The sequence below is a fragment of the Corvus brachyrhynchos genome, unplaced genomic scaffold (assembly GCF_000691975.1).
Source record: "Corvus brachyrhynchos isolate BGI_N302 unplaced genomic scaffold, ASM69197v1 scaffold5, whole genome shotgun sequence".
Taxonomy (NCBI): Eukaryota; Metazoa; Chordata; class Aves; order Passeriformes; family Corvidae; genus Corvus; species Corvus brachyrhynchos.
Window position 1 is genome coordinate 7041036 of NW_008238321.1, and position 20687 is coordinate 7061722.

Genomic DNA, 20687 nt, shown 5'->3' on the forward strand with positions numbered 1-20687 from the left:
GGAACGCTGCGATGCCCGCGGGCACTGGCACAGCAGCCTGGCACCGAGGCACTGGGGACACCAGGCTGCAGGGACCATCCCCAGGGAGGCGACAGCCTCGGGGAGACGTGGCGGGGGCCCAGCCCCTGGTTCTCCCTGTGTGTGCCGGATTGGAGTGCCAGGAACAGGCTGTCACAGCACAGCCCAGCCCTGTGCATGTCTGCACAGGAAATGTTTGATTACAGCTTCATTCATCTCCTCTGCTGCCGTTGGAAAAGGGGACGCTGTTCCTGTGGATTTCTCTGCCCGGCAGCAGCTTGGGATCTTGCGCTGGCCAGATCCAAGCCTAATTCCCATTTTTTTTCCCTGGGGGAGCCCCACTGAAAGCAGTGCTCATTCAAGGAAGAGGAGGGTGGCTCGCTGCTCGATCCTGGCATGCAGCAGCAATGACCTTGGCTAGGTAACCATCTCCTGAATACAAAGATGGATATAAAAGCAGCAATCCCCTTTTTAAAAAACACCCAGTCTTCTGCTAAGGTAGGGGAAGGCAGTGATTTGTTAAATAAATGCGTCTGTCAGGGCTGGATTTTTTTCCCAGCTTCCCTAAATGCCCTTCACCAGCAGAGAGGGGGAGGGGACCTGCTCTTTGAAGCCTTTTCCTTATGGGAATAGAAAACACGGAAAGAATTCAATTCTCTGCCACAGCCCAGCAGCACTGATCCACACTTCAAACCCCAAAGCCCGGGAGCCCGGCGGGCTGGTGGGTGCTTGGAGCCTGCAGTACCACAGATTAGCCTTGTTCGATATCCAGCATCATTAAGTGGCCCCCGTGGTGTTAAAGCACAGAAACAGGGGCAGGAATGGAGCCTGGGGAAGAAAAATTAGGAAATTCTGTGCAGAAAGAACTGCGGTTACCCAAATCTTTGATCAAAGCACCATCTAGTGAAGAACAGGCTCCTTGCAGCTGGCAGCGCTCTGGGCAGCTGCACCAACATTTGCCTTTCACCACAGGTTTGCTGCTAAAAACCCCCAAATATCACCCAAATATGCACAGCCCGTGCTGGACCTGAACGAACAGGAACATGCCCCCAAATTGCTGCCCTCTCCTTAAACCTTTCTCAATGGAAACGCGTTTCTCTCCTCCCCTTATCTCCCACCAGAGAATCTCAGCCCCCCTGAAACCCGCAGGGAACGAGGCACCACAGGAAAAGAAGGATTTCCATGTTGTAGTTTGGGAGCTAAGGAAAAGAAAAGGTAAGTGAGCAGTCCAAGGTCGTGCAGGAAGCCAGAGGCAGATCCGGGAATAGAGATCAGCCACCCTGGACCCAGGGATGCCTGAACAATAGCACAGCCTCTCCCTCTGTTGTCATTTAACTCCTTCCTGACCCACCAAAACCCACGAGAAGGGTGGGCTCTCCACTCCTCTGCAGATGTGCCTGTGGCTTTACAGCTCTTGAGGGCCCAGCCCTCAGCCCTTACTTGCTTTTCCCACTCCAAACCAAGAAGGGAAGGCAGCAGGGAAGGACAGGGTTGGATATCCTGAGAGCAGTGAAGCTGCAGGTAGGAAATATTTCTGTACAGTGGGCCTGAGCTGTCCCCTCAGCAATTAAAAAAGACCCAATTAGCATCTTTGTATGGAGATGGTATCTCAGCTTTCCCATGTCTGTGTGTGACAAAACATCACTATCTCCCCTGGAATGATTGTGGAGTGTGGGGATCTTTAGTTGCAGGAGGAGAGGATATTGCTGCCTCTCCCACTCCCCCGGCTTTTGGGTTATCTGCAAGGATTGGGGATTTGCAACACGATCACACATCAGAAATGCAGTTTCAATAAGTCTACACTGTTCTCACACTGAGCTTGGAAATGCTGCAGTGCAGGCTCTGGAGGAGACAGTAATTACAAACAAACCCTATAGAAAATAGCTGGAAAAGAAAAATAATACTCAGGTGGTGGAAAAAAACTGAACTGCAATGAACTGAACCTGCAGCAAAATTCTCCCAGAGACAAGAGCTGAGAAAAACAGTGACCAAGTATCCAGAAAGAGTTCTCTGAAAGGAGTTCGATGTCCTTGAGTCAGAGCCCAGGTCCAAACCAGAACTATAACTGGGGCAAAAGTTAAGATGGGGCAAAAGCCCCATCTTCTTGGGTCACTGTCTGGAAGAGACACAGACAAATCTACAAAGAGCTGCAAGGCAAAGAATTGGAAAAGCCCTGAGAAGCCCTTATTTTTCTGTTTTCCATTCCAGGTCTTGTTTTTTTCCCCTACCACCCTAGAATGTTTTCATTCACTCCTATAAACCCAATTATGGGAGCAGGGAGGGGAGGAGGAGAGTCTGCACCCTTGTATGAGAGGCTGAGACAAGAAAATCTTTAATCATGCCACAGCCCTTTGAACATTTACATCTTCCAGCCAAAGGCACTGTGAAACTGGCAGCTCTCAGTTCAAGCTAGTTCAGGGATGTTTTCCCTGGGGAAGTTTTATTACCCTGTGGGGATTTCTGCCCAGATCTTGGCTCTTAGGGTAAGCAACCAAAGCTTTTCTTACAGCAAGAAGCTACATCTTGTACTCCTGGAGAAAAAAGGTGACAAATGAGAGCCCACAAGAACTAGGGCACAAAACTGCTGCCCTAGAGACTAGGGTTAAAAGGCTGCAGATCTGCACTCAGTAATGCAGTAAAGCAGATGTCACCAAACACAAGTACAAATAGTTCATTGAGTTTGGAGATCTTTTCTTTTCTCCCCCTCAAAAAAGAGCTCCTGCACTGCAAGAGAGCAGTGATAGAACAGCAGGATGTTTATCAAGAAAGTGTTAACATGCTAAAAGGATTCCGGCCCTTTGCAGTTGTGGCCAGATAGGCTGAGAAAGAAAAGAGGAGAGATTTGAGTGCTAATAGAAACAACAAACATGGTTTTAGATTATACCAACATTTACCAGCTGGGGCTTGCACAGTCTCCAAAACCAGTCCTAGATTTGGGGTAGATTCTCCACTAATGTTTCTGAGAACAAAGACATGTCGACATAAGTAAATCATCTAATCCCCATCCAGTGTGTGATGTGCCAATGAGCAGGTTTAAATCAGAGGTGAATTTGTTGCTAATTAAATTAGATTAACCTAAGAAAATGGAATTCCAATCAAAGCAACAAAGTCAAGCTTTACTTCATTGACTTTCCCTCTCCAATTGCAGCTCCAGTCTGACCCTTTGCTGTGTGACTCACTGGGCACTTGGTTTCAGTCAACTCTCCCAGCTCCTGCCAGTCTGGGGACAGACCATTCCCTGTTAAAATAAACACCTGGGAGATACCAGGTAAATGACCAGAGCAGCTTGGGCAGAGCTTTCAGGTAACTGCTGCATTAGGCTACAGCTCTTCCTGCCCCACTTGGGTGGGAAAGAAGGACTGAAATGGCTTTTTCCAGCTCTGATTTTCAGAAGACAGCACCAACTAGAGCTCCCAGGAAGGCTGCCATAACATAACCCTTCTTCTGGGTTTGATTTTTTGATTTCATTTGTGTAAATAAAATTATTGATTCTTCCATTTCCTTCCATATTGTCCCTGAAGTCAAAAAAGTGCATTATCATCCTTCCTTTCAGAATGTGTTTTTTTAAGGAAGATTTTGAATTATTTTCTGGTTTTTTCCCTGAAATATTGATTCCTTACTAATGATGCACCGACGCTGAAGCTTTGAATTAATTTCAGTGTTTTCCTTATTAGAAGAGAGGAGCAGAAAAAAGTTATCATAAAAATTTATGATAAAACCATCTTTCAAAGAGCTGCTGCAAAAAGCTGTCCTTTATCCTGCTGCTGTTCACATGGAAAGACATCTGGGATTAACTGCCCTTGGAAAACACTTAAGTATCTCTGAATGCCTCTCTAAATGTGCCTGCTGCTCACAAACACCTTCACAAAGACGTGGAGAAGCTCCCTGTGCCTTTCCTTCCTCAGGGCAAGAGTCCTGGCACATTTGGACTTTGGGATCACTGGAGTCAGGTTTGTGCCAGCCTGGCAACGCTCTATGGCCCTTATCAGTGCCAGCACTCGAGCGAGGGGATTTAAAGCTGCACAACCTGCAGCACATTCAGGCCCCATTTCTGCACAGAGCTCATGGAAAATCAGAGAAATCAGGTTTTCCCCAGTCATGGATGTGAAAGAGGCTCTGTAGAAATGCCTCTTTTCTCCTACTACAGGAATTTGCCATTATTCTTCACAGTCACACCTTGCACAGAGTCCTGTCCTGTGCCAGTGTCACTCTCAGGCACAGGGTGGGATTTTGGGGGTGTCCTGTGCAGGGCCAGGAGTTGATGACCCGTGTGGGTCCCTTCCAACTGAGCTTATTCTGTGATTGTTTCTGCATCTTCCGTTTTCATGCGGAGATACCAAAGAGGACAGAATTTAGGTCGGTGTAATCAGCAATGAGCACGTAAAACAGTGACCACCGCAGATGGGAATTCGGGATGTGCAGGGAGGGTTCAGAGACAGACCGGGATCTGCTCCGTGGGGTCTAGTAATGGCACAAGAGGAACGGACACAAACCGATGACCAGGAAGTTCCACCTGGAGATGAGAAAAAACTTCCCTATGCAGCGCCCGAGCCCTGAGCAGAGAGCGGAGAGGGTGTGGAGCCTCCCTCACCGGAGATATTCCAGAGCTGTGTGGATGCAGCCCTGTGCCGTGCTCTGGGATGGCCCTGCTGAGCAGGGAGCTGAACCAGATGCCCCATAGTGGTCCCTTCCAGCCTGATCCCTTTCGGATTTTGGGATTCTGGGGCCCAGGGCAGGCCCCCCCCCCGGGCGAGAATCCCGAGAGGCCGGAACCCGTGGTCGGCAGCGCCGCTCCCCCGCCGGGCTGCACAGGCGGGCGGACAGGTGAGGGCAGCGGCTCTGCGGTGACCAGGTGGGGACGGGGACCGAGGAGGGCCAGGAGGGCACACGGGACACCCGGGAGGGGCCGGGGGGCTGCGGGTGCGGCCCTGAGAGGGGTGGGGGTCTGGGAAATGCGGGAGAGGTTAGGAGAACGCGGCGCTGGTGTGCGCAGGGACAGCCAGCGCTCTCCAGGACAGAGTTCACCGCTGGTACTGGCATTAAACACGTAGTTGTAGATAAATCAGGGAGACAGCCAGCTGTCATGTCCGCACGGTGGCTTAGGTGGTTCTTGATTTGGTAAATGTGGGCAAAATGCTCTCTTTGGAACAACAAGTGTTTCAATTTTCTAATCATGCCACCTTTGTTTCTGTCCCAAACCCCAATAGAGGATTTCCGCGTGGGAGGGTTGGAATTACAGTTTGTAACTGAGTAAAAGTGGCAGGAAGATTTATGACAAGACGATTTATTAGAATCCTGTACTGGTTTGGGTTGGAAGGGACCTTAAATCCCATCTCATTCAACCCCCTGCCATGGACAGGGACACCTTCCACTAGACCAGATGGAAGACCAGATAATTTCTCAAGTCCAGGCTGATTTTTGGGTGCTGGAAACATATTTTTTCCCCTCTTGCTGCACTATGGGTTGAGGTTGTTGTTTTGCATAACGATTATGGAAGAACTTAGGCAGGATCCATTGAATGACTGCTGAGATACAACAGAATTTCCTTAGGTGATGCTTCAGGTGATGCCTGGGTGACAAATTTATTTTGAGAATTGCAGTTGGGTTGCTGTTTTCCTTCTCCCGTTTCCTGTTTGGAATGAGGAGCTCTGTCACTTGCTGCATTCCTCCTTAGGCGTTTCATTGGTTTCAGAAGTTTGAGGTCACTTCTGTCTTTTCAGTCTGGGGGTTAAATTCCCCCCCTTGCATTGGAAAGGTCAGAGCCCGTATTCCCAAGGTTTGTTTTTAGAGGCAGCCCGTGGCTCAGCTGGCACTGGACTCGGCACATTTGCTTGGATTGCTGCCATTTCCAAATTTAAGTCGGGGCTGTCCTGCTCTGGGACCGGAGGGAGCCTCCAGCTCAGAGTCACTGCAAGTGAGCCCTTTTCTCAGGTAGGACATTGTGCTTTCTTCACACTAAAGTCCTCACTCAAGCTTAAAGGGGCTGTGCTTTTTTCCTTAGGAAAACCAGATTTTTTTTCCCTTCCTTTTATCCCCCCAACCTTTGGATTTGGGAGTGCAGCCTCCCAGTTGCTGCCACTCGTCACGTAAAGGACAATGTGATTCTGGGAGCCTGGAGCTGCAGAATCAGTGTTGTTTGGGGAAGCTTTCAGGGGTTTGGTTCTTTGGGACCTGGTCTCATCTTTGCTGCCTTTAGTGCACCCTTGACCTTATTAATTAATATCCTCGTTCCTTCAGAAACCATTGTCCTGGCTTTTATAGGATAACATCCAGTTTTTGTTTCAGGGGGAAAGTTCTGGAGGGCTTTTTTTATTGGATAAATGTGATTCATTCTATGGGAAGCCTTCAAAAAGTTTCCAATCACCTGTATTTGCTCACATTATCAGTGTTATTTCTGCTCTCTAACAATCTGCATGTTCCAATCCTGCCTTTTGGGATGGAGAATTGGGAATTACAGGACTTGATTTGAACCATTTTATGAGCAGTGGCTTCTCTCATTCTGAAAACCTGATGTTATATACATCACCTGTTAATAACAGGGGTTTTTTCAGCATGAATACCCAAATTACTGAACAAAGTTGGTAGTGGGGTGTCAGACCTTTGAGCAGGAGGTCTGAGATACTCAGTTCATCTCAAATGATGCGTGGAACCCACGTGTTCCTCACCCACGTTTTTAATGTGACACAGCATTAGCTGCTCTGGAGTGTCTTTGGCTACTTCAAAACGTTACCTAAAGTTGGGTTTGTGATAGAAGCAAGTCACGAAATCAAAGCAAAACTTGCTGCTGTAGGTCTGAAGTGCTACAGAAGTTCTTCTGTCCCAAATAATTTATTCAGCTGGGTTTTCCTCTCTCTCCTCCTCTCTCTCTGACTGAACTGAGATTTTGTTTTGGGGTTTTTTTAAGAGGCCATTTGAGCACCTTGGAAGAAGGTACTGCATCTGCATACCCTAATATAAAGGGATTTACATCTCTGATTGGCAAATCCTTCTCTCTCTTGCTCCACTTCCTTCTCTTCCCCATCCCATGTTTCCCCTCCCCAGAGGAGTTACCTGTTGATGCAGACTCCAGCCTGGAAGCTGCCAAAGCAGGTTGTTGCCTGGATTCTTGCCTTGCTGCAGCCTTCAGACAGAGATGGACAATCTGCCCAGTTCCTGTGTATAACATGGAGAAAAAGGAAAGAAAAACAATAAAAGACTTGGAAATATTTTTCAGATCTCAGTGTGCTTTAGTTAGGAGAGGTGTCAGGAAAGCCCCCTCTTCCCAGTTACCTTTTCACCTGCATTTCACTGAAACCAGAACCAGAGCAGGGCTAGATTTTTCCAGTGCCTCATGAGGGAAGTGCCACTGCACCTGTCAGCTCCCACTTTGGAAATAATGAAAGGGCTTAAACGTGGGCTGAAGATTTTTTTTTTTATTCCAGAATGTCCTCTAAGCCCAATGTCAGCACAGCACCTGTTGTTCCTGCCCACACCTCGTGTTCTGACTCTCAAGAGACCTTTGAGAGAGCAAAAAAAAGGGAATTATAAAGAAGGCAGCTGCTTTCAATGACCAGCTGAGCATGAATCAGTCAGGAGAACCTTCTCATCCAGCCTGAAGAGGCCAGTGGCCTTGTGTCAAAACATCCCTTTCCCAGGAATTATTTCAGGGAAGATCCATTCTCTCATGTCAAATCAACTGTGCCAGTCCCTGGCTGCAAACCAGTACAAAATACACCCTGTGTGCACTCCCTCAGCAAAGGGCTGGAGGAATAAGATGCTTTGCAATGGCCTGAGCTGAATCCTCCTTTTGGGTTTCTGCTTTCCCACTCTGGGCACGCTTCCTGTGCCTGGGGGAGCTGCTGTTCCGGATGTCTCCCTGCATTATCCACAGTGGATCACACCAGGAAGGACTTCATACACACATGAGTTAGTTCAGGAGTGGGAAGCTCCAAAGGACCCCAAGAAGAGCTGTGTTCTAACTCGATGGTTTTGTTTTCAGACCTTGCCAAGTTTATTTAGAGCTGTCTTTATGTGTTATTTTATTGTGTTCCAGCTGTACCCCCAGAAATACTTACTTTATTCAGTTCACTACTATGTCAGCAAGCTGTTCACTGAGCAGCTATTTGAGGAATTCTCTCCAAGCCCCTGATGGATATCTGGAAGAGCCTGATATTTTCCACATTAGCTCTGTTCCATGGCATGCAGAGCCTCTGCCATACCCTCAGTTCCATACAAGCTCAGTCCTACTCAATGACACTGAATTCTGCCTTAGTTACCTCTTGTTTTCTGCTTCTCATGCTGTCCTTTTGTTTGAAGGAGCACAAACTGTGTGCCCAGAATTTCCCAGTATCTTCCCGGTAAAGGCCTGTCTTGCAGTTCAGACTGCAAGAGTTCAAACTCTGCCTGCACAAGGAAGAAGGGAAGGGAAAATACATTGATGTTTGGTTTTGACTTTACGTGTGACCCAGAAGATTCCAGGAAGGAGTTGTAATTAACTTTACTCTTTCACCAAGCTTTGATAAAAGCTCAGGGATATACTGAGGGAGAATTAGTGGCCTTTTCACAGAACTCCCACTTGCTCTTTGGCCCTGTAGTAAGCTGTCACATAAACTACTCCCGTGAAGGAATGGCTTAGCAAGGAGATTAGGGCTATGCCTTGGTATCAGAATCCAATTCCAGGATGAGATTTCAGTGTGTTAAGCAAATAACTGGCTCAGAGAGAAAACCTGGAGCCTCCAAAAGACAGACTGGCTTATATCCATCTGGGATAATGCACAGTAACTGATCTCTGGCTTGTGGATACTGTGGTACTGACTGTTCTAGAGAAATCCGAGCAGTTTTATACAATCAGAAGAATGTGGAGAATTATCCCAGCCCCAAGGAACTTCCACTCCAAATACACTTTGTACAAGAGGGTGAATTTAGGGCAAAACACGGGAACAGCATCCCTAAGCCCAAGTTTGTTATGTGACAGCTGACAGGACGCAATACAAAGTGTCCTGCTGGGATGTTCACATTACTATTTAAATGCTTAAAATTGGGTACTGATGTGAACTTTCCAAAGCCTAAATAAAGCAATGAGGAAAGCTACAGAGGTATCTTGGTGGTTTACTGGTTGTCTAAGGCAGGGTTAAGAAAAATAATTTCAAAATAGTTTTCAAGCCTTTGCTCATTTTCATCATGGTGAAATGATCTCTTTCCTTTCATCCTGTGGCTTTAGGAAGACAGTTCAGAAAGGAAAGCTCATGGATTTCACAAGCACAGTCATCATCCCACTGCTTTTTGGCAGCCTGGGGATCTTCGCGCTGTTCCGGCTGCTGCAGTGGATGCGGATGCGAGCCTACCTGCAGGAAGCAGTGGTGGTGATCACAGGGGCCACCTCCGGCCTGGGGAAAGGTATGGACACAAAGGAGGGCACCAAGGGCAGGACAAGCAGGGGGTTGTGGCAGGAGCAGCTCTTGGAATAAAGCAGTAATGAGCTGAAAGTTCCTATTGATCTGAATTTTGAGAGATGTGGCTCCCACCTGAGTTATAACCACAGCCAGTGCAGGTTTGGATGCAAGAAAGTCTTCAGCATTTGTTACAGAAAATTTTAACTGTCCTGTATAAAGTGGAGCTCATCAAAGCAAGAAATTAGATGCTGTTCTTGTGCTGTCAGGGGTCTTTCCCCTAAATCCTGAAAAAGCCAGGAAGCCAAACTGTTTCTTTAAAACCTCCCAGAACGGGTGTTCTGCACTCATGTTTGTTGTACTTCCAGCTGCTCTGCCAAACTTTGCACTCCTCCCTGTCCCTCACCCTCAAGCTAAGGTACCTTTCCTCTCATGGTACAAATCCATCCAGTCTGAATTCAGACTCTTGGCATTATTAACACCAGGGAGTATTTTTTTCCAACTAAAACTTATGTTTTGCTTCAATGGCTACATTCTCTAATTCTGCTTTCTATAATTGCTTTAAAAGCTGCTTGGAGGGAAGACAAGGTGCTCTCCGCTATCAAGGCCTTTCATTAGGATGAGTACATTTATAGAACAAATAGAGCTTTAATTGATGCTGCCTTTGCATGTGAGTTTGTCCCTAAGGACAGGGGTGTTCACAAACTGGCCAAAGGAGATGAACTGGTTCTCTCTGCCTGCCACAGCCAAAGAGTGGGAGTGGTAAAGGATCTTGTACTTCTCATCAAGAAGAGAGGAAATTAGTATTCCAGGAGAGACCTTCCAGCTGGAGCGCCATCAGTGCTGTTGGGTGTAGAGACTTCCACCATTGTACAGTAAAGTTTCCTCCCTTATTGACTCATTTGCAAGATCTTTTACAACTCCCCTCACTCCTAGTTATTAATACACCAGACCACCTCTGTGTGTTCATTGCCATCCACATGCAATTAGGAGGGCAATAGCCTGGCATCCCTTCTCCAGCCTTTTCCCGATGAAGAGAATCACCTTGATGAAGCCATTAAATCCCAGGCTTCCAGAACCTCTGGAGGTGTTCATTAAAATTGAAACTCCTAAGACCAGGCTGTGCTGTGTTAGGTAACACACACAAGGCAACTGCGGTCCCTCTTAAGAAGGGCCTCAAGTCAAAAATGAAGAGGCACAGGCAAATTTGACCATCTGAGGGGGAGGATGTGTAAACACCACAATAACTGTCTAACCAGCACAGTATCTGTGAGCACAGCAGCTGCCTCACCACTATCATGTGTCTGTCACAGTCCCAGGAGAGTGGGATGTGGCTGTGACCTCGCTGTAAATCAGCCTCACCATCACACAGCAGCAATAAAGCCACCTCTGAGCCCTGCAAGTTTTAGCTATCACCAGGTTTGATGTGGATCTGTCCTTTGTCTGATACTCAAATGCTTGCTTTTCTCTCTCCCTTGCTTCCTCCAAAGAATGTGCCAAAGCTTTCCATGCAGCTGGCTCCAAGCTGGTGCTCTGTGGCAGAGACAGTGAGAAGCTCAAAGAGGTGGTGCAGGAGCTTTGTGCCGTGAAGAATCACCGCAAAAACGTGAGTGTGGGACAAGGACAGGCCTGTGGGCTCACGTGGCCTGGATTTCTGCTTGGGTTGTTACAGAAGTTACAGAATTGCCTGTGGGTTGGTCTCTTGAGCAATAGGAAAAACGCAACTCCATGGTTAGGGATAGATGTTGCTATAAGAGTACGTGGCATGTCATTCCTTGTAAAAACCCCACAAAAATAAGGCATCTTGGCTAGAAATGGAAGTGAAAGCACATGAGGGCAGAGTGCCCAGACTCTTTACACCTGTACCTCATACACTGAATCTGGAAAAGTGACTTTCCTTCTGTTGGCTTTTATTTTTTTATGTCTATGCCTGCTGACAGTGGCTAAGAAAGGTATTGCTGGCTTCTGTAGAAAACACACAGGTTACATTTTGCCTTTTTCAGATGTGTTTCCTTTAATAAGACAACAGAAAACTTTAGTACTTGTGGAAGATCTCCTTTGTCCCTTTCCTAGGCTCAGGTATAAGGAACAGGCTGCAGGAGCAGAGAAAGATGAGCACAACCCATTTCTGTCACGTATTCCTGCCACATGGAACTGCTGCACACAGTTGCATGGCCCTGCTCCTGTGCTTCCAGAGCTGGGGAATCCCATGATGAGCTGGCACATCCAGCACTGAACTGTATTTTGCTAACTTTACTTTATTCCCAGACGCACAAACCTCACACTGTGCTGTTTGACCTCTCGGACACTAAAACTGTGGTAAATGCTGCTGAGGAGATCCTGAAGGCCTTGGGTCACGTGGACATCCTGATCAACAACGCTGGCATCAGCTTCCGAGGCACAATCGTGGACACAGGACTGGATGTGGATAAGAAAGTGATGGAAACAAATTACTTTGGACCTATAGCCCTCACCAAAGGTACCACATGGATTTGGCTGATGCCTCTGCAGACCAGCACAACTGAGCACAGCTTGACTTGTGTTTCTACCTGGTACAGCGCAGGGTGAGAGGGGAGGCAGGCCTGAGGAGGTGCTTGAGCATGACTGGATGGGAAGTACCCCATTGGAGATGATACCTGGGTTCCATCTCCTGACTCTAGCCTGGCAGGAAGTTAGGAAGAGGTCCAGTTACCCTGTCTGCATTGACAGGACACTGACAGGAGAACTTGGTGGAGGTTACAGTGGAGCTGCAGCTTTCCTAGGAAGCTTTGGTTACACAGAAAGCTCAGCCTGCAGGAAATGGGAAGATGTTCTGGTGGCAGGAAAAGCAAGTCCTGCTGCCCAGCCTATGGGAGATCAGAGCCACCACAGCAGCCCTTGTGCAGCTGCTGCCACAAGGAGTCTCCTCACAGGTGAACCTCCCAGCCAGACACAGCTTCAGTCAGGCATCCCAAGCACTGTCCCAACCCCTGCACTGAACAGGGATCTTGTAATTCCCTTCAGCATCTCTGAGTGCTCTGAAAGCTTCGATTCTTGACAGCAGCAATGGCAGGACTGTTGTCTGAATGGGTCTTTTCTGTCCTTTGCTAGCACTTCTCCCCTCCATGATCAAGAGGAGACAAGGCCACATTGTGGCCATCAGCAGCGTGCAAGGCAAAATAAGCATTCCTTTCAGATCTGCATGTAAGTACCTCCACAGAAGATGGGAAAGACATATTTGGGGCACCAGGCTGAATAAATACTTGGCTCCTGCTTCCACATTTAGCTCTCCACGGAATTGGCTGCGAGCAGGGAAGGCAGAGCTGTGCATCACCCTCAATGGGGTCACAAACCACTGACAGCACTCTCAAATACAAAATCTTAGCCCTGTCCTAAAGTTTTTAAGGGTTGGAGAAGGAGAATATGTTTTAAAAACAGCTTGATAGTCCTTGACTATAACACTTGAAAGCTACTATAATTCGATAATTTTATGGTATTTTATCCTTGTCATTTGCCTGCATCACCTCCTCTAAGAAAGAAGGAATTTTTTGTTTTAATAAATTATGAAGTGCCATAGTACAAACAATGCCAGAACAAAAGCCTAAACAATCTTGATCCAGCAAACTCTTCATGCTAAATCAGTTATGACAAGAAATATTGGTGGGATTACTGAAAAAAAGCCTTTTAGAAGATGGATGAACTAAGAGGAGAGTGTTTGGCACACAAGCATCTGTAAATCACTGAAAATAAACACTAGAAGTACAGTGGTGATGGCATACAGTGGGTCAGGAGTGGGGCTGAATGGGGGAGAGCCTGGAATGTCTGAGCCATGGGGTTTTGCAGGTAATGTGGGTCCAATTGCTCAGGAAGTGTGTTCTGAGGAGCTCCCAGAACGCTTGCACAGGGCCCAGAGCCACGTGGATCTGGCAGCAGGAGCTCAGCCCTTGCCTGGGTCCTTGCAGGGTGTGCAGCCTGTGCTGAGCTGGCTTTGGTGCTGCTGGTGTGGTGGTGGCAGTCACAGGCAGTTCAAAAGGAGTCACTCAGCCATTTCACAGGGGAAAATCCTGCCCTAGGCCACGCTTCCCTGCTCTGCCTGTGTGATCTGGTGTTGCCTTATGTGCAGCTAAGCCCTGAACCTGCTCTGCAAGTTCCCAGTGCTCAGCACGTGCAGGGCAGCCAGCTCTGCCTTCCAAAGGCTTTGGGTCTCCTTTATCAGAAGTGGGAGGCAGCTTGGGTTCACTCTGGAGTGCTTTGGCAGGGCTGTGATATTAAGCTCAGGATCCCAGCCAGTTTTCAACTTGAGTTTACGTTTTGTCTTCCTAAATTGCCTCTCACTCCTGCTACCTGTTGCTGCCATTCACTAAACAAAAACAAATGTAGAGGCTGGAGAACAACTCTTGGGTTCTTGCTGAGAAGTGGCTGCATTGCAGTGAAAAACCCATTCAGAAAGTGAAAATTCCTTCAGCCCTGCTCCTTCTCCTTGGTGCACTGTCCTTTTCCTGTTTTCCAGATGCTGCCTCTAAGCACGCTACCCAGGCCTTCTTTGACTGTCTGCGAGCAGAGGTGGAGCAGTATGACATTGAAGTGACAGTTGTGAGCCCTGGATACATCCAGACAAACCTGTCCCTCAATGCTGTCACAGCAGATGGATCTCGCTATGGAGGTGAGATACCACTCGGTGCCCTATTTCTAAAGCATCTCCACATCACCAAGTTATTATAAAGTGTGTTTGCAACACATGGCCTCTGGTGGGGACATAGGTTAGCCCTGAAGGATCAAAAACCAACTTTGGATGCAGGGTAGGAACAGCAAGCCCCAAAATTTAGCCTCCCCAGAGAGCAACTATTGCCTTCTGGGCCAACCACGAGGAACACCTGCCTGTGTTTACACCTGTGGAGTAAAAACCAAAGCAAGTAGCCATGTACAGTTGGAGCATTCCTAGGAAAGATATCTCAGTAAGGGTTTACCTGCTGGTGCTGGTGCTCACTCAGCTTTCCCTTGGCAGTTATGGACAAGACCACGGCCCAGGGACAGACGGCGGCCGAGGTGGCTCAGGTGGTTCTCAATGCAGTGGGACAGAAGAAGAAGGAAGTGCTTGTGGCTGGCCTGACCCCCTGCCTGGCTGTCTACCTGAGGAACCTCTGCCCCAGGCTCTTCTTCACCTTAATGGCATCTAGAGCAAAAAAGGAGAGAAAAGCAAAGGGCTCTTAGAGCTCAGCTCACCTGAGCAGGGAGAGGCTGAGTCCCTGCAGTCAGCTGGGACATCACTGGAGGTGCTCCTGCAGAAAAATCCTTTCTCAAAATGCTCTTTACCAGTGCATGGAGACTGGGAAGTGATTTCCCCCACACTGCTGGAAGACAGCGCCTAAACCTCAGCTGGAGAAGGAAGGGTGCTTGGACAATGGGGGAGAGCTGAGACTGCAGGGGATGGGTCAGGGGAACACACTGCAGCCAGGGAGGCCCCTGTGCTGGAACACTCCTCACCTCACTCCAGCCATGCTCAGCTTTACTGGCCTGCTACAAATAAAACCCACCTGTTCTGCCTTCACACGAGCAGACCTTGGCTTTCCCCACTCCTGTGAAATACAGTCCTCAGCTGGGAGCTCTCGTGATCAGTGTCTCCTTTCCACTCCTTCCAGCCCAATCCAGGACATGCTGCTTGCACTGGGGACACTTCACAGAGCCTCTTCCTGTTAACGTGCCAAGTCATCTGCTAAATTAAGCTCAATCCAGTGCCACTTTTAAAGAAGTAACTGATGTACAATTTGGGTGTATTTGGCCGTCATTTTACCTGTCTGAATCGTGCCCTACTGATGTATTGGGACAGTTAATTCTGCAGTGGCAGCACTCTCTGAATCCCAGCCCAAGGAATGCAGGGAAGCACTGAACAGGTAGAACAGCATAGCAAGGCAGCTGCTGCCTGGACACACTGCACAGGTGACAGCAGCACCTGGGCCACCTGCAGCACAGAGCAGGTGTGATCCTGTGGATGCCAGGCACTCTCTGGCACATAGAGAAGAACCCATGTGTGTAGGGTGCAGAGTGTAGCAGACAGACCCTTTGTTCTCATCTGCTTTAAAGCAGTCACAGATGCTAATTAGGATCACATCCAGTGGGGAATCATAACCAGCCTGTTCACATATCACAGGCTTTAGGGAGCCTGACAGCCTGAAGGGGAGCCATGTTCCATTCCTCATCCCTTCTCCTCATGTGAGGGATACCAGGACCACTAGGAAAAAGGAATTACTGCACAGAGAGAGGGCAGAAGTAATCTTAAAATTGAAATTAATTCTACTAGTACGAACCAAGGTCCAGCCCCCTCCTGCCACCTCCATGCACTTGCCAGCATTTTCCATGTGCCCTGCCTCATATGTCCTGCCTGGGAGTGCACATCTCAGGACAAAGAAATTACATTGCTATGAAATTAATCCCTTGGTCTACTCCAGCTCCTCACAGCAGGTAACATAAGAGGAAGGGAAAGCAGAAGGGTTTTGTTTTTCTTTACACCCCTGCAAGGTGCTATTGTACCAGTAGTAGCTGCAGAACAACATACTTTATCCCAGCCCTCTTTATGGGACCTGTTAGCTTACACAGTGTGAATCCACATCAAGGATTAGTCACACAAACTCTGATCCAGGTGCACAGGCTCAGCAGGACCTTCTCCTTCCAAAAGCCTTTCTTAACCACTACAGATTTATAAATGATCTCTGAGAACCAGGATGTGTTTAATGATCATAATGCTGCTGCTCTGTCAGGACATCCATCCTCTGCCACCTTCCCTGTGGCTGAGGCTGCAGCTGTGTCACAGAAAGGCCTGGGGTTGGATTGACAAGTTGAAGTTTTCAGGTGTATAAATACCTTTTTTCCTGTTAAGATAGGAAAGCAAGGCATTACCTTCTCTCCCTCTCCACAAGGGGAGTGCTGGTGTTAAGTTGTGCTTTTCCTTTTGTGTTTCCCATGCTCAGATCCTCCATTTTTTGGTGAAATGCAGTGGTCCTGCCAGTCTCCTTCAGCTGCTCCATGTTCTGGTGTTTCAGGTTGTGGCTACCCAGGGAGGGGCTGCTTTGCATTTCTGTGTTCCCATCCAGGGTACTGAGGGTGAAACACATCAGGCCTGAGGGAAAATTATGTTTGGGGAGTTACTGTAGGAACTACAGCTCCAAGGCAGAGGTTGCTGAGAATGCACACATTCCCTTTGGAAATAAATTTCCTCTCTGTGAGAAGGGGAATGTTGGACACTCCAGAGCATGTCCACAATGGGCAGGGTGGGCAGCAAAGTGTGGGGGCTTCTGAAGAGAGGTTTGTCCCCAGCCACTGTTGGTTCCCAGCTACTGGCACAGTGGAAAGCAAATACAGCACCACTCCACATGGAAGAGAATTTCTGGAAGTTGTTTTACCATTTCACCATGCACTAAAATACCCCTCAAGACCCCTCTCATTCTCCCAGGTCACCTTGCACAGTTACAGCCCTGACTAACAACTAGAATGTTAAAAAGCATTTTAGCTACATTATCACTGAGATTCCTTGGAAATCACGTGTGTTTTTAAATCAGACCTACCCATTGTGACAGCTAAGCTGACTTTTCACCTTTCCTCCTGCAATGGGAGACCCCAGGAAACTTGCTAATTTTTAACTCAAGTCTCTGATGCCAGCCATGCATTTAGGGAACCTGCCATAGTGATCATTCCAGACGAGGGGAAGCTTAACACAAAAAGGTACCAGGACCCCAGAGGTTTGGTGCAGAAAAGGAACTAACAGCCCTGAGAATTATTCTGCATTGAGTAAAAAAACAGCAGGAAGACCTTTGGTGTGGCCAGCACAAAGGTATTTCAGGGCTTTCTGCAGCAATAAGCAGTGTTAGCTATGGCAGATGTGCCACTGGCTTCAAATCCATCCAGCAGGGTTTGGAAACACACATCAGGGTGAAAGGGCAGCCTGCCCAGCCTGGCCTAACCACTGAAAGATGAAGTGGTTGCACTTCTTTGCCTCCTCTCTGCCAAGGCAACTGTACATTGTTGCTATAAATAGACGCTCTGGATCCCAGCTTCTTTTAACCTTGGAGGGAGAGAGCTCAGCCTCTGTACAAAGGGCTGTTGCCACCCAGAAATGCCTCACTGCCACTGGAGTTCCTCCAGCCCACTCAGGTACAGCTGCCTGTGCTGCTGCTGAGGGCTGAGAACACCCAGCAAACCCAGTTTGCCCAATGCTGTGTGTCCTGCTCACACAAAACCTGCCCAAGCAGAGAAGCACAAGTGAGAACCGTGGTCAGAACAGCCCATGGAGGCGAGGACAGGGGGAGTCCTTGGTGCCTGCTATGGCAGTTTGGAGAGATAAAGACAGAAGGGCAGAATTTGGGGTCTGACCCCTGCCAAGGTTAGTGTTTCAGCTGTGAAGGTCAGGCTGCTGCTCCCACTGGAGCAGGGAGCACGCAGTGCACAAGCAGCTCTCACTGCAGGCCTTTGCTCTCCTATTCCCAATGTAACACCTGAAGCTGTGCCAAGCTGGCCATGCCAACGCCAGCCACACCTATTCTCCATGTGGTGGGAGGAGATTATAGGCAGCAAGCCCCTATCTTTTAAAAGTAACTGGCAGATCTCACAGAACAGTAAATGCTTCCCATTCTAAGAACAAGATTTTGAATTTAAAGCTAAAATATGATTTAATGCGTAGGACTGAATTCTAAAATTTCAGGTAACACAGTTACAAGATGCAGTCACATGGATACCTTGCAGCAGGAGCTGGCAGCTCCTGTGTTCCAGGCAAAAGCAGTGGAATTGTGTGGTCAGGGCACAGCACAAAGGTAGGACAGGTGGACTCCCACCTTGGCAGCCCCCAGCCCTGCAAGTGGCTCAAGGCATTTTAAGAGGAGATGTATCCACCTTAGGAAGAACTCGTACAAGAACTGAGCAGAATGTAGCTGGAAAGTCAGAGTGGTATCTCTGTCGTGCAGAGGAGTCATGGTTGGAGGTGCAGGGCAGCAGAGGACTGGGACACCTTTATCCCCATCCATCAATGTTTAGCAATTACCAAAAAGGTATAAAGTTGGTAAAACCTCTTCCAAGAAACACAACTAGCCAAGCAAGAGGGGAAGTGACACCCTGCAGCTATTCCTTCAGCAGATGCCTGCTGTAACACAGATGCTGCTGCCACATGCACTGGACAAGAGGAGTGTCAGGTGTGTGTGTGAGCAGGTCTAAAGCCTCGACCCCCTGGAACCACACCAGCAAAGGGGACTATGATAACAGTGACGAGAGCAAAAGCATTTGAAATTCTCATCCTTTAATGGTCAATGATAACTTCTGGCTGGTTCTGTGTAATACAATTAAACAATATACTTAAATGTTTCCAAAAAAAAAAAAAAAAAAAAAAAAAAAAAAAAAAAGAAAAAAAGCAGCTCTCACACCCCTTCTTTCTATTGCTTTCTTTCATCGACATTCTGCTGCTGGATTGGACTCCCCTGGCCTAACATACAGATCTCAAGTCACCACACATCCACATCTCAAGAGTAACGAAGAACTGAAAAACCTTGGTGCACCAGTGATGTGTTATTTGAAAAATAACAGCTCTATTAAACCAAATCCTTGCCAGTCTCCACCGCTTCTCAAAGAGGAAAAACAAAATGTTACTGTGGGAGTCTTAATACACTTGTCTTTGTGGGTTTCTCTCTTCCCTGCTGAAGTCATACAGCATAGAGTTCATAGATCTTCTTTACACAGTACACCAGGGCAGCGAGTGCTATTGTGTTGTGCAGTCTCTTTCTGTGCAGGTCGTCCTTCCTCACCAGCACCACAGGAGTGGACGAGGTGAGCGTATGCAGGGGCAGGCGCGAAAGTTTATAGGCATCGTACTCGACCTGGTACTTGCAACAGGGATCAAACTGCCAAGAGATCCCATAGAGGGTGCAGCAAGCCACGCTCAGCACTCCAGCGGGCAGGGAGATGTAGTGAGAATAATCGACTGGCAGTGCCAGGGGGGTGAACAGGCAGGTGGTGCCCGCCAGCACGGCCGTCTTGTGCAGGCAGTTGCCCACGGTGATCCAGCGCGCCGTCTCGTCCCCGATGCGCGTGGGCTCGATCACGATGTACTTGTACTGCGCTTCCAGTGCCTGCTCCAGCTCGTACTCAAACTGGTCCTGAGCATTCTCCCCGTTGTAGATCTCGTGCACAATGTAACAGTCCGTGGAGGACAAGGTCACCCTGGTGAGGGGAAATGAAGAATTAAAACTACAGGGCTGAAGGACAGGCTGTTCACCCACCCGGCTGGGAGAGGAGAGAAGTGCCCCAAGTGAGGGCAGCCCCTCAAGGTCACTGCCTCTGTTTCACAACCAGCAGCTTTTCAACACAAGCTTCATTTCACATCAGCTGATTTCTCCTGCTGTACAATAATTCATCCCAAAAGAAGGCAACATATTTTTCTTACCTCTTCCTAACTTGGAGGATCTAGAACAATTTGAGAACTAGGGTCATTTAACAGTCCTGAAATGGTTCCTCACACTGATACCCAAGCAGTTTCTTTGGAGAGAGCAGAAGTGTCACTCACACCTTAGTGACCACAACACATCACTGAACAAACCATACGAACTTCCGGAGCTTTCAGAGAAACCAAGACAAGCAGCTCATTTATCAGGAGGACAAGCTGCACTGGGAGGTTTGGAGAGAGGAAGCATCTCCAGATGAATACATTTGCTTTCTGATGCAGCTTGCTATTTAGTCCTCCATATTAAACACAGCCTAGTAAATCCATGGTAAATCCAACAAGGATGGCCAAGGAACATTGCTGAAAGGGAAGGTGAAGAAGGTAGCAGAGCATTCAGTTTGTGGCAGAACGGTTCACTCCCTCTCCTGAAGTGGGATGCAGCAAAGCAAGACATGAATACGTTTTTAACCCACGCAGGCTTAAGCAGTGAAGAAAGAGCTGCTCACTTCACCTGGGAGCACATTCCCACTCAGGGGATGCAGGGAATTTGTATTGGAGCAGCAGCTTTCAGCTACCTAGTGTCACATCAATTTCCACCTTCCCTCCACCCTCTTCACCACATCACCTTCTATCTGCAGCTACATTCACGTACAGACTGCTAAGAAATAGGATTATGACTGTTTACCTGCTCTGAGAAAGGGTAAAAACCTATCCATCAGAACCAGGCAAAATCCTCCCTTCTAAGCAGAAATGAACATTTCTGACATACTTGTGCTTAACCAGAGCAAAACTGAGCACGTGGCCTCGCAAGGATAAAAATATCTAGCAGATTCCTTTAGCAGAAGGAGAACAAATCACACACATCTGACCTAATCACAGCAGACAAAACAGCCTCATCCCAACAA

The 20687-nt window shown here is 48.0% G+C and overlaps 2 protein-coding genes and 1 long non-coding RNA gene across 5 annotated transcripts in view; 1 reads left to right on the plus strand and 2 right to left on the minus strand.

Moving 5' to 3' along the window:
- Positions 1–14418, minus strand: part of LOC108446698 — a 17836-nt gene extending 3418 nt beyond the window's left edge. The window contains exons 1-3 of one of the 2 annotated variants that reach the window (XR_001861987.1): positions 14333–14418; positions 7288–7514; positions 7069–7170 (exon numbers count right to left, since the gene is read on the minus strand). This is a non-coding gene — a long non-coding RNA (uncharacterized LOC108446698). The remainder of the gene's footprint in view (positions 1–7068; positions 7171–7287; positions 7515–14332) is intronic. The other variant, XR_001861986.1, reaches the window with a different exon arrangement.
- On the plus strand, positions 4571–15129 carry DHRS7B (dehydrogenase/reductase 7B). Of its 2 annotated transcripts, none has more exons than XM_017734081.1 (7): positions 4571–4870; positions 9218–9393; positions 10877–10992; positions 11655–11865; positions 12477–12569; positions 13876–14028; positions 14371–15129. In XM_017734081.1, exons 1-7 carry the CDS (start codon positions 4659–4661, stop codon positions 14574–14576), a joined length of 1167 nt encoding a protein of 388 aa, XP_017589570.1. In that variant the 5' UTR covers positions 4571–4658; the 3' UTR covers positions 14577–15129. The 2 variants fall into 2 exon arrangements, with proteins under 2 accessions (XP_017589570.1, XP_008631667.1); XM_008633445.2 differs by lacking the exon at positions 4571–4870 and adding an exon at positions 4983–5949.
- Positions 15130–18628: 3499 nt separating this feature from the next.
- Positions 18629–20687, minus strand: part of TMEM11 (transmembrane protein 11) — a 2856-nt gene continuing 797 nt past the window's right edge. Inside the window, 2 exon segments of the mRNA XM_017734284.1 lie at positions 18629–19562; positions 20468–20604. Coding sequence (XP_017589773.1) covers positions 19046–19562; positions 20468–20604 — 654 coding nt within the window. The 3' untranslated portion in view covers positions 18629–19045.